The 17,005-nt window shown below is 41.0% G+C and overlaps 1 protein-coding gene across 2 annotated transcripts in view; it reads left to right on the top strand.

The window, feature by feature from the left end:
• Window positions 1-17,005, top strand: part of SMOC1 (SPARC related modular calcium binding 1) — a 424,008-nt gene that overhangs the window by 289,538 nt on the left and 117,465 nt on the right. For both annotated transcript variants that reach the window (XM_069731655.1, XM_069731664.1), the window contains exon 7: window positions 532-612. In XM_069731655.1, coding sequence (XP_069587756.1) covers window positions 532-612 — 81 coding nt within the window. The remainder of the gene's footprint in view (window positions 1-531; window positions 613-17,005) is intronic.

Genomic DNA, 17,005 nt, shown 5'->3' on the forward strand with positions numbered 1-17,005 from the left:
GTGCGTCAAATTTGTATTTTTCCAGTTGGAGCCATGGTGCCTGGCTGCTGTTCTGTAGAGTCTCTGTCTATAAGGAGAGAGATCCATTTTTATACCCATTGCTGTCCTTTAGAGCATTTTCAACAAGTTTATGGGGAGGTAGGAGGAGGTCATCTCTCATCATTTGTGTTCAATTAACCTGCATTTTTTGTCCTTCAATGTTTGCAGAAAAACAAGCTGCATGGACTTATACAATAGGTAGTAAGCAGGCATTCACCAAATTCACAAACATTGATTGTGCAATTAACCTGCAGCTTTGTTGCTCAAGGATAGCACAACAATAAGCTGTAGGAGCTGATACAATAGGTAATCGGCCACTATTTTTTAAATCAACAAACATCAAATCAATCTATAACAAGAGTCAAAGGTCTGGCTCATATGAACAATAGCTCATGTCCCTGGGCCTGCTGAATAATACGTCTGGCATAATTAAGAATAAACATGTTGTTGTCACATTTAGTAATTGTTTGCTCCTATTACCGTATTTTGTAGACATCACGGCACCAACACTATGGATCAAGCACCTTGTTATCAAAGATGCAAAACTAAATGGCTCTAGCATGAGGCAATCAGGTATGATGTATTATTGTTACCCATCAATAACTTTTTGTAGTTTCTAGCATATTTATTATAAATTTCTTGTTGTATGTTAATGTGTGTAAGGCTGGGTTCACATCTATGTTGGAAGCTCCATTAGAAATCTTTGTGACAGATTTCATCAAAGAGGCTGAGAAAATATAACTTCGTATGCAGAACTATTTTTCCATTAACAAGACCAACAACATTTTCGTCTATGGGGTCTCTCAGTTGCTGTTGAAGATTGTGATGTAACAGATCCTGCATTGCCTGTGATGGACCAGATTATGTGCACCCAGCCTAACAAATATAAATCTTTTGATGTCAGTAATTAAAATGATTAATATAAATAGTGGTTGTCACTGAACAGTCCATAGACACCGGCACAAAAATCTACACATAAATCTACATAGTGATGTTTGGTTGGATGTATGGATGGTTAGATAAACAAACAGAATTAGAGATTTTACTCTACTCTACAGTAGAAACCACATGGGACATTTGTGGGTTTTCTATCACACCTGGAGAGGGGGATCTTTTAAACTCTTGGTTCAGATTACCAGTTTTATTGCAATAGAAACAGGAGGTGCTGGTACACAAGGCATTGTATTTGAAACAACCATGGCAGATGTGTCAAATCTGGAACATCAGCATATTGGCTGCTATCAATGAGGTTATTAATGGTTGTCTGAGGAATGCTACGCTAAATGCACTTTGGCAAATCATCAAGATCTGCTGCTGGCAGCCCCCTTTGCAATTGCCAACCAATGATGTTCCAGATCTGAGTGATGGGAAAAAAGTCCAGGGACACTGCAGGCCATGATAGCACACTTAAGTCATGCAGGCTGCTCACAGTAGAAGGAGCAACATGTGGCCTGGCATTGTCGCATTGAAAAACGGCTCTTGGGACACTTTGGAGAAATGGCAATACCATTGGTTCCACAACCAAAGTAACCCTGAGTTTATGTATCTTTAAGGAAGACTAGAGGAGTTCAGCTACCATACAGGGGGCGGAGTTTCGACGGCGCATGCGTGGTAGAAAATGGCAGACGCGACGGACAAAAAAATGTTACATTGAAATTTTTTTGTGACGACGGTCCGCCAAAACATGATGGACACGACGTTTAGCCATCCGTTGCGATCCGTCGCTAATACAAGTCTATGGGCAAAAAAACGCATCCCGCGGGCATATTTGCAGGATCTGTTTTTTGCCCAAAGCGACGGATTGCAAAAAACGCAAGTGTGAAAGTAGCCTTAGTTTCAATGGCCTGTTAGAGACAAGAGACAGGCAGTGCATGGAAAATAGGCAGTGAAGCAGGAGAGCTGTAAGTATAGGGCCTCCCTACTGCACTTGCAGCTCATTAGCATACAGTTTCAACTATGGGTTTGTCTAAAACAGCACAAAGGATTTGTAAAAGAAAGATAAGGATTTACTCCACATTAAAGCGCTTTTACATCCATGCAACCAGTTTGGGGTATAAAATACCAAAAACAGGTTCTCTTTCAGCAATAGAGTGGGTGAAATAAATATTGAACATGTCACCAGATGTCTATGACAACCCATCTAATCCTCACATGCAAAGAAATCAAATCATAGATGTCCATAAATTAGATTATGTGTAATAATGAGAAAGGACACAGGCAAAAATTATTGAACACACTTACTGAAATGTATTTAATACTTCATACAAAAGCCTTGGTTGACAACTTCAAGACACCTCCTGTATGTAGAAACTAGTCTCGTGTTTTGCTCAAGTGTGATTTTGGCCCATTCTTTTACACAGACACTGTCGTCATCCTGAGGGTTCTGTGGGCTCCTTCTATAAACTCTCTGAGCTTTAGTTCCTTCCATAAATGTTCTATTGGATTCATGCCGGATTTATTTTGTTTCTCAGAAACCAATTGAGATTTACCTTGGCTGTGCGTTTGGGATCAATATCTTGCTGAAATGTCCACTCTCGTTTCATCTTGATCATCTTGTTAGATGGCAGCAGATTTTTATCAAGAACGTTTCGGTATATTTGTCCATATATCTTTCCTTCAATTAAATGAAGTTTAAGCTGTAAAACAGCCCAACACCATGATGTTCCCACCTGCAAACTTCACTGTTAGTATGGTGTTAGCTTGCATACAGGCCATGGAGGTTGAGTGCATTACTTATAGCTTTCTTTGAAACAATTGTACCTGCTGGTTCCAGGTCTTTCTGTAGCTCTTCACAGGTTGTTCTTGACTCTTGGACATCTCTTCTGATAAATCTTTTCACTCCTCTATCTGAAATCTTGCGGAGAGCACCTGGTCGTGGCCGGTTTATAGTGAAATTATGTTCTTTCCACTTCCGATTATGGCCCCAACAGTGCTCACTGGAATTTTTAGTGGTTTAGAAAGTCTTCTGTTACCAATGCCATCAGTATTTTTTCAAATAATAAGGTTGCGAAGCTCTTGAGACAGTTCACTGGTTTTAACCATCATTAGATGTTTTTTGTGTGGCACTGTTACGCTGTGACTGTCTTCGGTAAAGAAAGCAGGCCTCAAACTATCCCTGGAACTGGGACCCTATCTGTCCTGGGGATACTCTTGAAGGTACAGAGACCCGAGTGTCCAAACTTACTATGCTCCTCTTAATGTCCTAACCTGTCCCCTCTTCCAGGCGGTCTGGGACAGACATGTTCGTGTATAAACATGTAAGACAAACAGGGAAAACAAAAACACTCACCAAGAGTAGCGCAGAATAAAGGGAAGGATAGGAATGTTCAAACAAATGGGAATAGGGTAACAGAGAACGCATACACTCCAAAACAGCATATAACAATCTCCAGCAGCAACTACGAACTTCAACTTCAGCACACCAACTCCAGCAAGACATGACAAGTTAAGACGGATTTGGTCCTCCTCATTATACCCTCCAACCATAAACATTAGCCCACCACATGCGGAAATAAGACACATGACTGCTTGCGACTTGGATTAAATGGCCACAGCAGCCTTTTATTAAATATGTGCATAACCAAACAGGGATGCCGGCAACAAATGGCGACCCCACAACAAATAAATACAGTAAACCTTTATTTACATTTACATACCGGTTAATAGATCTAGGCCAGAGGCAAACCCCACTACCAATAACCTTTTTCCGGGCCGCACCACACCAGCCCAAGGAGTAAGAGTATTGACACCATCCAGACAATATCAAGGTTAATATCCTTGGCTGTCTAGGACCTACGCCCGCCACTAAATTGGCATGTAACCACCATTACTATACCCCAAAGTGCCCTTTATGCAAAGGGCATACACTTGAAGAGCCTCTGACCCAGACCTATTCCCCGCTGCTGTGACAAATGGATATAAACACAATACCAATTTACTCATCTATATTATCCCTTATTATTTCTTTATATCGTTATACCATCCTAAAAACACATACATTAGGGGAGGGTGGCGGCTGTGTCTCACTGACCGGAACAAAGAGGAGGTAAATTGCTCCCCCCACACCTTATAAAGGTCCTATGACCCATCCCCACGTTTCGCAACGCCCTAACCAAACACATCCTTTGGCACCACCTCTTTGGACACATTACACTTCTGTGCCCTTGTTGACCTTTATGTTAACCCTTTCACTCCCACCCTCTATCTTGTCATGGTGCCCGTCTTCTCTATATTAGGGCTCCCTGGCTGTTCTGAAAGTAAACTTTCACAAGCAGGAATGAGAAGGTCTGGCCAGGTTTTAAAGAGAGTGAAAATGTGCATGTCAAAAGCAGCTGTGACATGGAGCTGCATGTCTTTAACCAGCATATAAAGAGTCATTAACTTCTTCAGGAATAAAGCACACAGGATAAATGGGAGACCTGCGATTACACAATACGTAATGATCGCCTAACCACAAGTCTCCCAGAAGAACATGACACACTTGTAACAGGCGCCTTGGTAATGAGATATCTTTTTATAGGCCATCAGTTGAACCAGCTGATATTATTATTCACTAAGTGTCAGGATTGCTTTCTAATTACGAATTGATTTCACCAATAAGACATTCCACGGCTTTTGGCACCTCTCTTTCATCATGTTTTCAATACTTTTTCTCTATGTTATTTCTCATTATTACACATATCTTAATTTATGACCATCTATGGTTTGAATTCTTTGCCTATGTTGATTGGATGGACTGTTACCAACATCTGATGAGAATTTCATGTTAGTAGCACCTTTAGAAATTGATTTACTTAGACAATTGGTGAGTGTTCAATATTTGTTGCACCCGCTGTATGTGGTGCTGCTATGCTCTTAAAGGGAACCTGTCACCAGGTTTGGCCAATATGAGTTATGGCCACCACCTTTCAGGGCTGATATACCACATTCTATAATACTGTAAATAAGCCCCCAACCTAACCTAAGGGGCTGTCCAGTCCGAGGGATGTTGCTCTACTTGGTACGGTGCCTCCCATCTTCTTGCAACGCTGTTCTCCTTCTTTGTTTGTGTGGATGACTCATCCCTGTGTCATCCACAGAAGTCTCCTTGGCATTGCGCTCCTGTGCTGGCGTACTTCTCTGTTCTGTTGAGGGCAGAGCAAAGTACTGCAGTGCGCAGGCACCAAGAAAGGTCAGAGAGCCTTGGCGCCTGTGCACTGCAGTGCTTTGCTCTGCCCTCAATATGGCAGAGAAGTACGCCTGTGCAGGAGCGCCAAGCTGAGTAGACTGCTGTAGATGATGCAGGGATGCATCATTCACATGAACCAAGAAGAAGGACAACATTGGGAGGTGCCGGACCAAGTAGAGCGACACCCCTCTGACCGGACAGCTCCGCAGGTGAGTATAATAAAAGTTATTTTTCTTTTCTTACAGGTCAGGATGGAGGCTTATATAGCATTCTACAATGATACAGTATATATATAATCATCCCTGAAAGATGGTGGTCTTACCTCATATTGGCCTAACCTGGTGACAGGTTTGCTTTAACATATGCCTACCAGGACTATGAACTTGTGCAGTTGCCATGCCTGGATCTGCACCCCCGCTAGGCTATGCCAATATTCTCATGACAAATTGCTCTGAGAATTTAAGAGTTTGTCCACCCCTGGGGTAATTTTCGCCACTGATATGCTTGCTGACACCTTATGATGTGAAATGTACACAGTGCTTTGGTGTCTAGGGTCAGCTCTCGTCACGTGATTGCAAGTATGCAATGTGCTTAGTTGCAGTCTTGGGCTGATTACACTTTCATTCTCTTCTCTCTATATGTGTCTTCACTGGTCCAGCAAATGTAGCCAAATCCTACTTGTGTGTATGTTACACACCATTAGGATTCTGCAAACTAATGGTGGACAACCTCTTTAAACTGAAGAAGCAGTTAACCCCAGATCTGTCTATAATGTCTGGGTTATGTTCAGTCAGCCATTTATTAAAGGGCACAATAAGAACCATTTTTCTAAGCTTCATCGTTTCACAAGTCTCAGCTACAAGAATGGAGAAAGTGCAGTGAGTTTAGCTTCAGCTTACAAAGACCGACATCTACTAAGCCATAAATAATATTCCCTTAGAAAGCAGCTAATCTACTTCATGAAAAGGTGCAAAGTATACAAGATTGTGGGGGAGGAATCACCCCCCCCCCCTCCCAAACACACACAAAAACTACATGTAGCCATTGGCGCTAAAACTGTATGTGGTTGTAAAAATAAATGCGGGTCTCTTGGCAGGGTTTGATAGATGACCGTGAAAGAATTTGGTGTTTCTCCCGCTTTCCCCTCTGCTGGAGTGACAGGGAGAGAGAAATAGAAAATAAATGACTTAAGTAGTGTCCCTGAACCCACCAGAGACACTAGTGAGATTAATTCAAGGAAATGCAGTAGAAATTGAACATAGGATCCTTATATTTCATCCTTTTCTCAGAACTATTTAGCATGTTGCAAATCCATTCTGGGGAACATAATAACAGAAATATGTTTATTAGGTGATGATGGGCGTTATCTTTCATATGGAAGTTTTTCTGCTGCATTTGGGCACTTACTACATGGACTGCTTTTATCAACTACCCATCCTCTATATCAGTGGTCCCCATCCTTTTTTACCTTTAAGAAGCACCTTCAGCTTTTAGAAATTATTGCAAGCCCTAACCAGCCCTCCTTTCTCCTAATAGGGACACCCAAAGCTCCCCATTATTAGTTTAATGACAGCTCAAGCTTCCCAAAAGAAAGCACACCAATATATTGTGCCCATCACCTATCCTTGTGCCATCAAGACGTTTGGCATTCTCACATCAAGCACTTTCGCCACATAATAGCATTCATCTTCATAATTTTTTTTAGTATGGGAAACCAAGCATCACTAGTGATGTCTGTTTTAGGGGCTCGGCTAGTCAATGCTCTACTGAGAAAGTGTCGGTTCTCAATTCCGACATCTGCTCAGTAGGATCTTGTCACTGTGCAATGTTATTTTTAATGCCCAGTGATCATGCGCTCCCTCGCTGCCACTGATGAGAAGTGACGAGAATCCGTGCGCATTGTAAGGCGAGAACGCTGTGACCACAGAACAGCCCCTCTCCCAAAAGTGATGTCTGTTTCAGGGTGGGGCTGGTTTCTGCTTACAACATGCACTGACAGTGCACTCTGTTATCGACTTGTCACTTTTATATGCTAATACTGGATGAACAGCGATACAACAGATGATCAGAAGGCCAAGTATAGCTAATAAAATCACAATTTTTATTGAAAGTTATCTTAAAACCATATACAACCAAGGTGTACACAGAGAGACGAACTACTACAAAAATCACAATCACCCATAGACACGCGCAGCCACGGGTAATAGAGTATATATAGAACTATCTGTTATATCTTGGGAAACAGCTAATACTCTAAATCAATAATGTGCACAATCATCCCCATAATAGGGCACTCCACACACATCCCCCTATAATGGGCAGGACATATGTCCCAAAGGATATGCAACCTATATGGGAAAACTCTATCACATCTCCCAGGCATAGACACATCCACCATGCATAATATAAATCATACCCGGCCAGAGGGCCACATAATATAAACAACCATGTAAACAAATTACCTTGGTAGGGTAGTGGGGGATGTAACTCTGATACCCGCAGCCGCGCGCGTGCCCCGACGCACGTTTCGGACTCCTTTATCAAGGGGCCTTGATAAAGGAGTCCGAAACGTGCGTCGGGGCACGCGCGCGGCTGCGGGTATCAGAGTTACATCCCCCACTACCCTACCAAGGTAATTTGTTTACATGGTTGTTTATATTATGTGGCCCTCTGGCCGGGTATGATTTATATTATGCATGGTGGATGTGTCTATGCCTGGGAGATGTGATAGAGTTTTCCCATATAGGTTGCATATCCTTTGGGACATATGTCCTGCCCATTATAGGGGGATGTGTGTGGAGTGCCCTATTATGGGGATGATTGTGCACATTATTGATTTAGAGTATTAGCTGTTTCCCAAGATATAACAGATAGTTCTATATATACTCTATTACCCGTGGCTGCGCGTGTCTATGGGTGATTGTGATTTTTGTAGTAGTTCGTCTCTCTGTGTACACCTTGGTTGTATATGGTTTTAAGATAACTTTCAATAAAAATTGTGATTTTATTAGCTATACTTGGCCTTCTGATCATCTGTTGTATCGCTGTTCATGTAGTATTTGATGATAGGCTCTACAAATCCTCTTTTGTAGTTTACATGGTATATACATCCTTTTGTATATTTAGTATATTTATTAAGATCTAGAGATTTTTCTGACTACCATGTTGATGTGTTATACTTATCTATATATGCTAATACTGGGCATACAACAAAATTGACAACCAGTATGCTGTTGTGCAGATTTGATGGCATCCGAGTGCTGTCTGATTTTTTTTTTTCACTGATTCATAAACTTGCATTGCAATTTTGGTCCATCACTGATGTCAATATTGGACATGTCTCCTCGATTTTGGTCAGAACACTCAGTCACGACAAAAATTTGGACATGAACCCCATAGACTTTAATAGGTCCAAGTTATATTCGGTACATGGAGAGAATTCATGCGTGAAAAATGGACTTCTGAATAAGCCCTAATACTAAGAATTACAGCACGGCTGACAGTCCTTCTTTACTCCCTGTGTGGTTAAATTGGCTAAGCATAGACTGTGGTCTGTACTCAAGTGGTTTTCCACAGATAAGAGCAAAATCTCATGCTGAATATTAATTTACCAATGTATGTTAATTTAGAAAAATTGAAAGAGGTAGACAGAGTGGGGGAAAGTGGGACTTAAAGGATATTGACACATTTGGTGGATTTTTTTTAAACTTTATATACATGGATTTAATAGGATTTTATTAAAACTTATCACAGCACCAGGAGCGGACTCTGACCGCTTGGGGCCCTTGTGCAAGAAATGTCTGCACCCCCCATATTATGGCGACTATATCTACAGTTGTGCTCAAAAGTTTACATACTCGGCAGAATTTTTGCTTTCTTGGCCTTTTTTCAGAGACTATGAATGATAACACCAAACCTTCTTCTCCACTCATGGTTAGTGGTTGGGTGAAGCCATTTGTTCTCAAACTACTGTGTTTTCTCTTTTTAAATAATAATGACAACCCAAAATATCCAAATGATGCTGATCAAAAGTTTACATACCCTGGTGATTTTGTCCTGATAACATGCACAGAAGTTGACACAAATGGGTTTGAATGGCTACTAAAGGTAACTTCCTCACGTTTGATGCATTAAAAGAGGCATAGATGCTCATGAGGAGAACATAATTTTATCTCTATACAAGTCACTAGTTTGACCACACTTAGAATACTATGTACAGTTCTGGTCTCCTCTGTATAAGAAAGACATAGCTGAACTAGACCGGGTGCAAAGAAGAGCGACCAAGGTTATTAGAGGACTGGGGGGTCTGCAATACCAAGATAGGTTATTACACTTGGGGCTATTTAGTTTGGAAAAACGAAGGCTAAGGGGTGATCTTATTTTAATGTATAAATATATGAGGGGACAGTACAAAGACCTTTCTGGTGATCTTTTTAATCATAGACCTGAGACAGGAACAAGGGAGCATCCTCTACGTCTGGAGAAAAGAAGGTTTAAGCATAATAACAGACGTGGTGCCACGCCGTTAACGGCAATAAAGGGGCAGGACGGCGTACTGGGACCCGCACCTGTCCCTGCCACTATAATGGGGCCCTTGCTTTCCCTTATCTTAGGGCTACCGATGATGGTTAGGAGGCCTGAGCCACCAGCGTATCCCTGCCTCCTGTGCAGACCCTATTAGTGGCCCCCTCTCCCCCCAAGGGAGGTGGACTGCTCCAGTGTATAAATACAACAATAAACAGGGTATACAGGCAAGGTAACTAAAAGTCTCAAACTCACCAAATGCTCACACAACCACAGAGGTAACACAGAGAAGGGAAGGGAAGGAAAAAACTAGGAAGGAAAACAGGTTTCACATGCAACCAAAACAGCAGACACCAATCTCTGTAAATAAACCTCCAAGCTCCTAATACCACGCTCCTTCAACCTCCAAGCCAGGCAGCTGAACTGATCACTGACAATAGCTGTAGTCAAGGCTGGGTCTATATAGAGGAGGAGATTACAAAATCCACTTCAGCTGAGAGACCCAGCTCTCAGCAACTCAGCAACAAGGTTAACTTCTGCACTGCTGGCACAAAGCAGCCAGGTCAGAATACAGGAGAAGAGCTTCTGTTCACTGTGTGTGAACAAGGCCCAGAGTGCTGCGGTAGCCCTGTGACACGTGGATTCTTTACTGTAAGAGCAGTGAGACTATGGAACTCTCTGCCGTATGATGTTGTAATGAGTTATTCATTGGATGCCTTTCTTGAAACGTATGTTACAGGTTATATATATTAGATTCCTTGATAGGGCGATCCAGGGAACTAGTCTGATTGCTGCATGTGGAGTCGGGAAGGAATTTTTTTTCCTCAATGTGGAGCTTCCTTTTTGCCACATGGGTTTTTTTTTGCCTTCCTCTGGATCAACATGTTAGGCTATGGGTTGAACTAGATGGGCTTAAAGTCTTCCTTCAACCTTAATAACTATGTTACTATTTAAATGGCTTCACCCAACCACTAACCATAAGTGGAGAAGAAGGTTTGGTGTTATCATTCATAGTCTCTGAAAAAAGGCCAAGAAAGCAAAAATTCTGCCGGGGTATGTAAACTTTTGAGCACAACTGTATCTGTCTTACAATCTTACATAGTCTCCTTTATTATGTATATTGCCGTCCCTTATTACACAATGCCCTCTCTTGTTATGTACAGCTCCGTCCCTTATATATCGGATTTTATAAAGCCCTGTTCTTTATTACATACTGTCCTCTCTTGTTAGATATGTAATGCAATGACTGCTGATGGAGCATGGGAAAATTTATTTTCTAATGGAGGAGCTGATGGACTGGTCATCTGGTCACCGGCTGCTCTATCATCCATCATTTTATATTGTAACAAGAGAGAGGACTATGTAATAATAGAGAGCGCTGTGAATAAGAAGAATAACAAGAATACACTATGTAAGAGACAGTGCTGTACATAACAGCAGAAGAAGCTATATAATAAGGGATAAATAAATAATCTTTATTTTTATATAGCGCTAACATACTCCGCAGCGCTTTACAGTTTGCATACATTGTCATCGCTGTCCCCGTTGGGGCTCACAATCTAAATTCCCTATCAGTATGTCTTTGGAATGTGGGAGGAAACCGGAGTACCCAGAGGAAACCCACGCAAACACGGAGAGAACATACAAACTCTTTGCAGATGTTGTCCTTGGTGGGATGGGATGGCACCATATATATCTAGAGAGGATGATACGTAATAAGGGATGGTCTTATATACAGGTCCTTCTCAAAAAATTAGCATATAGTGTTAAATTTCATTATTTACCATAATGTAATGATTACAATTAAACTTTCATATATTATAGATTCATTATCCACCAACTGAAATTTGTCAGGTCTTTTATTGTTTTAATACTGATGATTTTGGCATACAACTCCTGATAACCCAAAAAACCTGTCTCAATAAATTAGCATATTTCACCCATCCAATCAAATAAAAGTGTTTTTTAATAACAAACAAAAAAACCAACAAATAATAATGTTCAGTTATGCACTCAATACTTGGTCGGGAATCCTTTGGCAGAAATGACTGCTTCAATGCGGCGTGGCATGGAGGCAATCAGCCTGTGACACTGCTGAGATGTTATGGAGGCCCAGGATGCTTCAATAGCAGCCTTAAGCTCATCCAGAGTGTTGGGTCTTGCGTCTCTCAACTTTCTCTTCACAATATCCCACAGATTCTCTATGGGGTTCAGGTCAGGAGAGTTGGCAGGTCAATTGAGCACAGTAATACCATGGTCAGTAAACCATTTACCAGTGGTTTTGGCACTGTGAGCAGGTGCCAGGTCGTGCTGAAAAATGAAATCTTCATCTCCATAAAGCATTTCAGCCGATGGAAGCATGAAGTGCTCCAAAATCTCCTGATAGCTAGCTGCATTGACCCTGCCCTTGATGAAACACAGTGGACCAACACCAGCAGCTGACATGGCACCCCACACCATCACTGACTGTGGGTACTTGACACTGGACTTCAGGCATTTTGGCATTTCCTTCTCCCCAGTCTTCCTCCAGACTCTGGCACCTTGATTTCCGAATGACATGCAAAATTTGCTTTCATCAGAAAAAAGTACTTGGGACCACTTAGCAACAGTCCAGTGCTGCTTCTCTGTAGCTCAAAAGTGGCTTTACCTGGGGAATGCGGCACCTGTAGCCCATTTCCTGCACACGCCTGTGCACGGTGGCTCTGGATGTTTCCACACCAGACTCAGTCCACTGCTTCCTCAGGTTCCCCAAGGTCTGGAATCGGTCCTTCTCCACAATCTTCCTCAGGGTCCGGTCTCCTCTTCTCGTTGTACAGCGTTTTCTGCCACATTGTTTCCTTCCAACAGACTTACCATTGAGGTGCCTTGATACAGCACTCTGGGAACAGCCTATTTGTTGAGAAATTTCTTTCTGGGTCTTACCCTCTTGCTTGAGGGTGTCAATGATGGCCTTCTTGACATCTGTCAGGTCGCTAGTCTTACCCATGATGGGGGTTTTGAGTAATGAACCAGGCAGGGAGTTTATAAAAGCCTCAGGTATCTTTTGCATGTGTTTAGAGTTAATTAGTTGATTCAGAAGATTAGGGTAATAGGTCGTTTAGAGAACCTTTTCTTGATATGCTAATTTATTGAGACAGGTTTTTTGGGTTATCAGGAGTTGTATGCCAAAATCATCAGTATTAAAACAATAAAAGACCTGACAAATTTCAGTTGGTGGATAATGAATCTATAATATATGAAAGTTTAATTGTAATCATTACATTATGGTAAATAATGAAATTTAACACTATATGCTAATTTTTTGAGAAGGACCTGTATAATAAAACAGGAAACTTATACATAATTAGTGAGTACACTATATACTAAGGGACTGTGCTATACATAATAAGTGAGTACACTATATACAAAGCAACTCTACGAGTTCGTGTGTCATCTGATAAAAAAAAATCTGGCATCACACGGACATTTCACACGAACGTGAGAATGTAGAATAAGAAATTTTGCAGATAACATGATTACTTCAAGTCATACAGAACAGACACATAATATTTACATCCAGGAACTTACCGCTGACATCTCTTCTAAGTAGAGCAGTTTTCTGCTGTTTCTTCTCCATCTGGTCAGACCTGCATGTCGACATCTACCAGCCCCAACTCGTCTTGTTACAATGATCATTGCAGCCCTGAAAATAACAAGGTCACATACATTGCATAAATACATGGGTCTCCCCCCTGAATACAGATATGTACCTCCCCATTAAGAATATAAAGTGATAAGCAGCACTGTGCACCCCATTAACTATAATCTCCACCACCCAATAAATATAAGTTATTCAGTCTCTGCGACTCTCCCCAATTAACTTTAAGGCTGTGTGCACTCGGAAAATGTGCAAGGTTTTACAATACAAGCAAAGTGAAGGAGAGATCCCTGAAGTCTCATGCACATGCTGCATATTTTTTCCTAGCAGATTTGCAGGGGATTAAAATCCACATATCAATTCTTGCCGTTTATTTCACCTGTACTAATGAGTTGGGAAAAATAAGCAACAAAGGCATGTCAAAAAAGTTGTAAATAATTAAATGTATTTTAAGCAGCATTCTTCCTCCCAACACATTAGGACATGCAGCAGAATTTTCTCCTGCAAATCCTGAACGTGTGCAGATAGCCTTAGTCCCTGTCCTGTGTCCCCCATTCATTAGAAGTCCTTGATAGCATCATAATGAATTTGAATTTGGGGGTGGGCGAAGGCGCTATCAGGTACTGAACATCCTCCGCTACCTCCTAATCCTTTACAAGTCCCTGACAGCAACTTCTCCCAACTTTCAATTCATTATATCCTAAGCGCCTTACCCCATTGCCTTCCTAATAAATTGTAAGTCCCCGATAGCATCAGAATGAATTGTGTCATTTTATCCTATACGCCTGCCGCACATGAAGGCAATCTGCACTTTTTGTGCATTTTTGCTGCGGTTTTCTTGCGGATTTGCTGCGTTTTTTACCCCTGCGGTTTTCTATAATGGAATGGCTACAAAAACGCTGCAGATTCACAAAAAAGAAGTGACATGCTACTTCTCTTAAACCGCAGCGTTTCCGCAGCGGATGTTCCGCAAAGTGTGCACAGCATTTTTTTTTTCTCATTGATTTACATTGAGCTGTAAATCAATTGCGGATCTGCATCGTTTCTGCACCTCAAAAAACACTGCGAATCCGCAGAGAATCCGCAACGTGTGCACATACCCTAAAGAGTTAAACCACATAGTGAGCTCATATCAGGGTCTTTAACCCTTATCTACCCTCTTCAGGGTGCTCTTCTAACTTGATTTATGATCTGTCATAGTGATTACTTTAAAAGATTAGGAGACCAATGAAATGTTAAAATAAATAATTTTGCAAATCAGTCTTGAAATTAATGTGACTTTAACGTGAATTTAATGTACACGTTTGGCATCGATAACCCACCACATAAAACTGTCCTACTAGTTGAACACCGTAAATAAAAGAGGTGCAAAAAATGATGCTTTTCATCATATCGTCGAATAAAAAGTCAAATAAAACGCAATAAAAATGATGAATGGAAATAAAAATGGAATCACTGAAAACGTCATCTTGTCCTGCAAAAAGCAATCTGGCATACAGCTCCATCAGCAGAAAAATAAGAAAGTTATAGCTCTCCGAATGAAGCGATGCAAAAATAATAATTTTTTCTATAAAATGGTTTTTATTGTGTTAAAGCACAAAAAACTAAAACTATATAGATGTGGTATCGCTGTAATTGTACTCACCCGAAGAAGAAAGCTGCCTTACCAATTTTACCGCACGCGGAACGTCATAAAAAATTTAAAAAAAAAAAAACAACAATTCCTGAATTGGTGGTTTTTGTTCATTCTGCCTCCCAAAAATCTGAATAGAAAGCAATTAAAAAAAATTATATGTGATGATAATGGCACCAATAAAAACGTCAACTCGTCCTGCAAGAAACAAGCCATAACATGACTGTCAGCAGAAATATGTAAAAATTATAGCTCTCAAAATATTGCTCTTGCAATAAAAAGCGTTTTTTAGTGTGTGATAGCAGCCAAACATAAAAAACTGACATTAATCTGGAATCGCACCGACTCAAAGAATAAAGTCATCTAATTACTTATACCGCACGAGGAACGGCATAAAAAAATAAATAAAACCTGCTGTTGATTTTCTTCCATTCTGCCTCCCCAAGGATTGCAGTAAGGCTCGGCAAACATTTATCCTATGCTGAGCGCTTACACCAGGGTTTCCATGTAAATCTCTGAGATACGTGATTCAGATGAAACCCCTGGTGGAAGATTCCTTTTAAGGAGGCAGATGAAGGAACTGTGGACGCTGTTTGGCCTGTGATCCAGCGGTGTCCGTCATTTTAGGCGTGCATAAAAGTGCCGTAGGCCACAATTTTGTGTACTTCTGAAAAGAAAAGCAATGCTGAAAAGAGGCCAGACAGAGTCCAGAGTAACTCTGCTACCTCATTATAGTGAATGGATCCCTCAGAGGTTTCATCTGAATGTTATCACTCGGAGATATAGATGGAAACCCCAAAGTAAGTGCTCAGCGTAGAGAGCTGGATAAATGTGATCCCAAACGTTATGTAGAATGTTCCCAATAAAAGTTTCAACTCAATCCACAAAATTAGCAAGTCCCCACTCAGTTCTGACATCTGAAATATAGTGGGCTTCCATGTTATAGGTAGTGCCGATATTTTTACATAGGCAAAACAATCAGACCTTTGATTATGCGTTTCAAAGAGCATTATAACTCCATTACGTCGGGAAAAGGGTGCTTAAGATTAATTCAGCACGTTAGAGAAAAACATAACGCTAACCCAGATTTACTTCGTTTTGCTGGCATTGAAATAGTTCCATACCCACAACAGGGAGGAGATCAAAATAGGATTCTTTTACAGAAAGAAGCCAAATGGATCCTTAATGCAAATGCACAGGGACCCATTGGCCTAAATGACCGACTTGATATGTCCGTATTCTTGTAAATTCCTTATAGGCAATATTTTTGGTTAGTGTTATAATTGATATTCCGGATGATTCCCGTAATTAACACTATGATTACAAGATTAATATATGTTTTAAGATATATGTCAGTCTGCAATATAGATTATTTATATGTATTATCACTTCCACATTTTGTTCACATTGTGTAGTTTATTTAGATCACGTTCTTAATTATATCTATACATCAGACATCCTTTAAAAGGAAATGACGTGTTGTAGTCTACTATCCGGACCCGTCGAAGCACCTGCGTGTGCGAAACGGCCGTCGTCCGAGCTCCTATACCGCACCCTTGTATATACCTGATGTCCTGACGGATGTAATCTTCATTTTTCTCCAATAAATACCACAATCTTCACAGTTATTCTGGGGTGAGTGCCGCATATTTTCTTTTTCTTCTCTACTGCTCATGGATTTCTTGTTGGACATTTATGCAGAGCACCGGTTCCCTCAGTGATTGTGGCGCCTGAATACACAGCTGTCCGCTAATAGTCCTGACTGTTTGGATACGCTCGACTCTAGTGCCGTTCTACTTTCTATATTTTTCCAGTTATCCATCTACCGCTATTATTGAACTGAGCACAGAGTGTTTGAGACGCCGTAGAGATTGATATTTACGGTAATCTCAATTACTAAGGACTTTTTCCTGAGAATTATGGATGAAAATATGGACGCTAGTGATCATACAGGTGTGGAGAAACAAGGTATTTTAGCAGGTCGAGAGGGTGCGGTGGAGTTTTT

This window comes from Ranitomeya imitator, chromosome 1, assembly GCF_032444005.1.
Source record: "Ranitomeya imitator isolate aRanImi1 chromosome 1, aRanImi1.pri, whole genome shotgun sequence".
NCBI classification, from domain to species: Eukaryota; Metazoa; Chordata; class Amphibia; order Anura; family Dendrobatidae; genus Ranitomeya; species Ranitomeya imitator.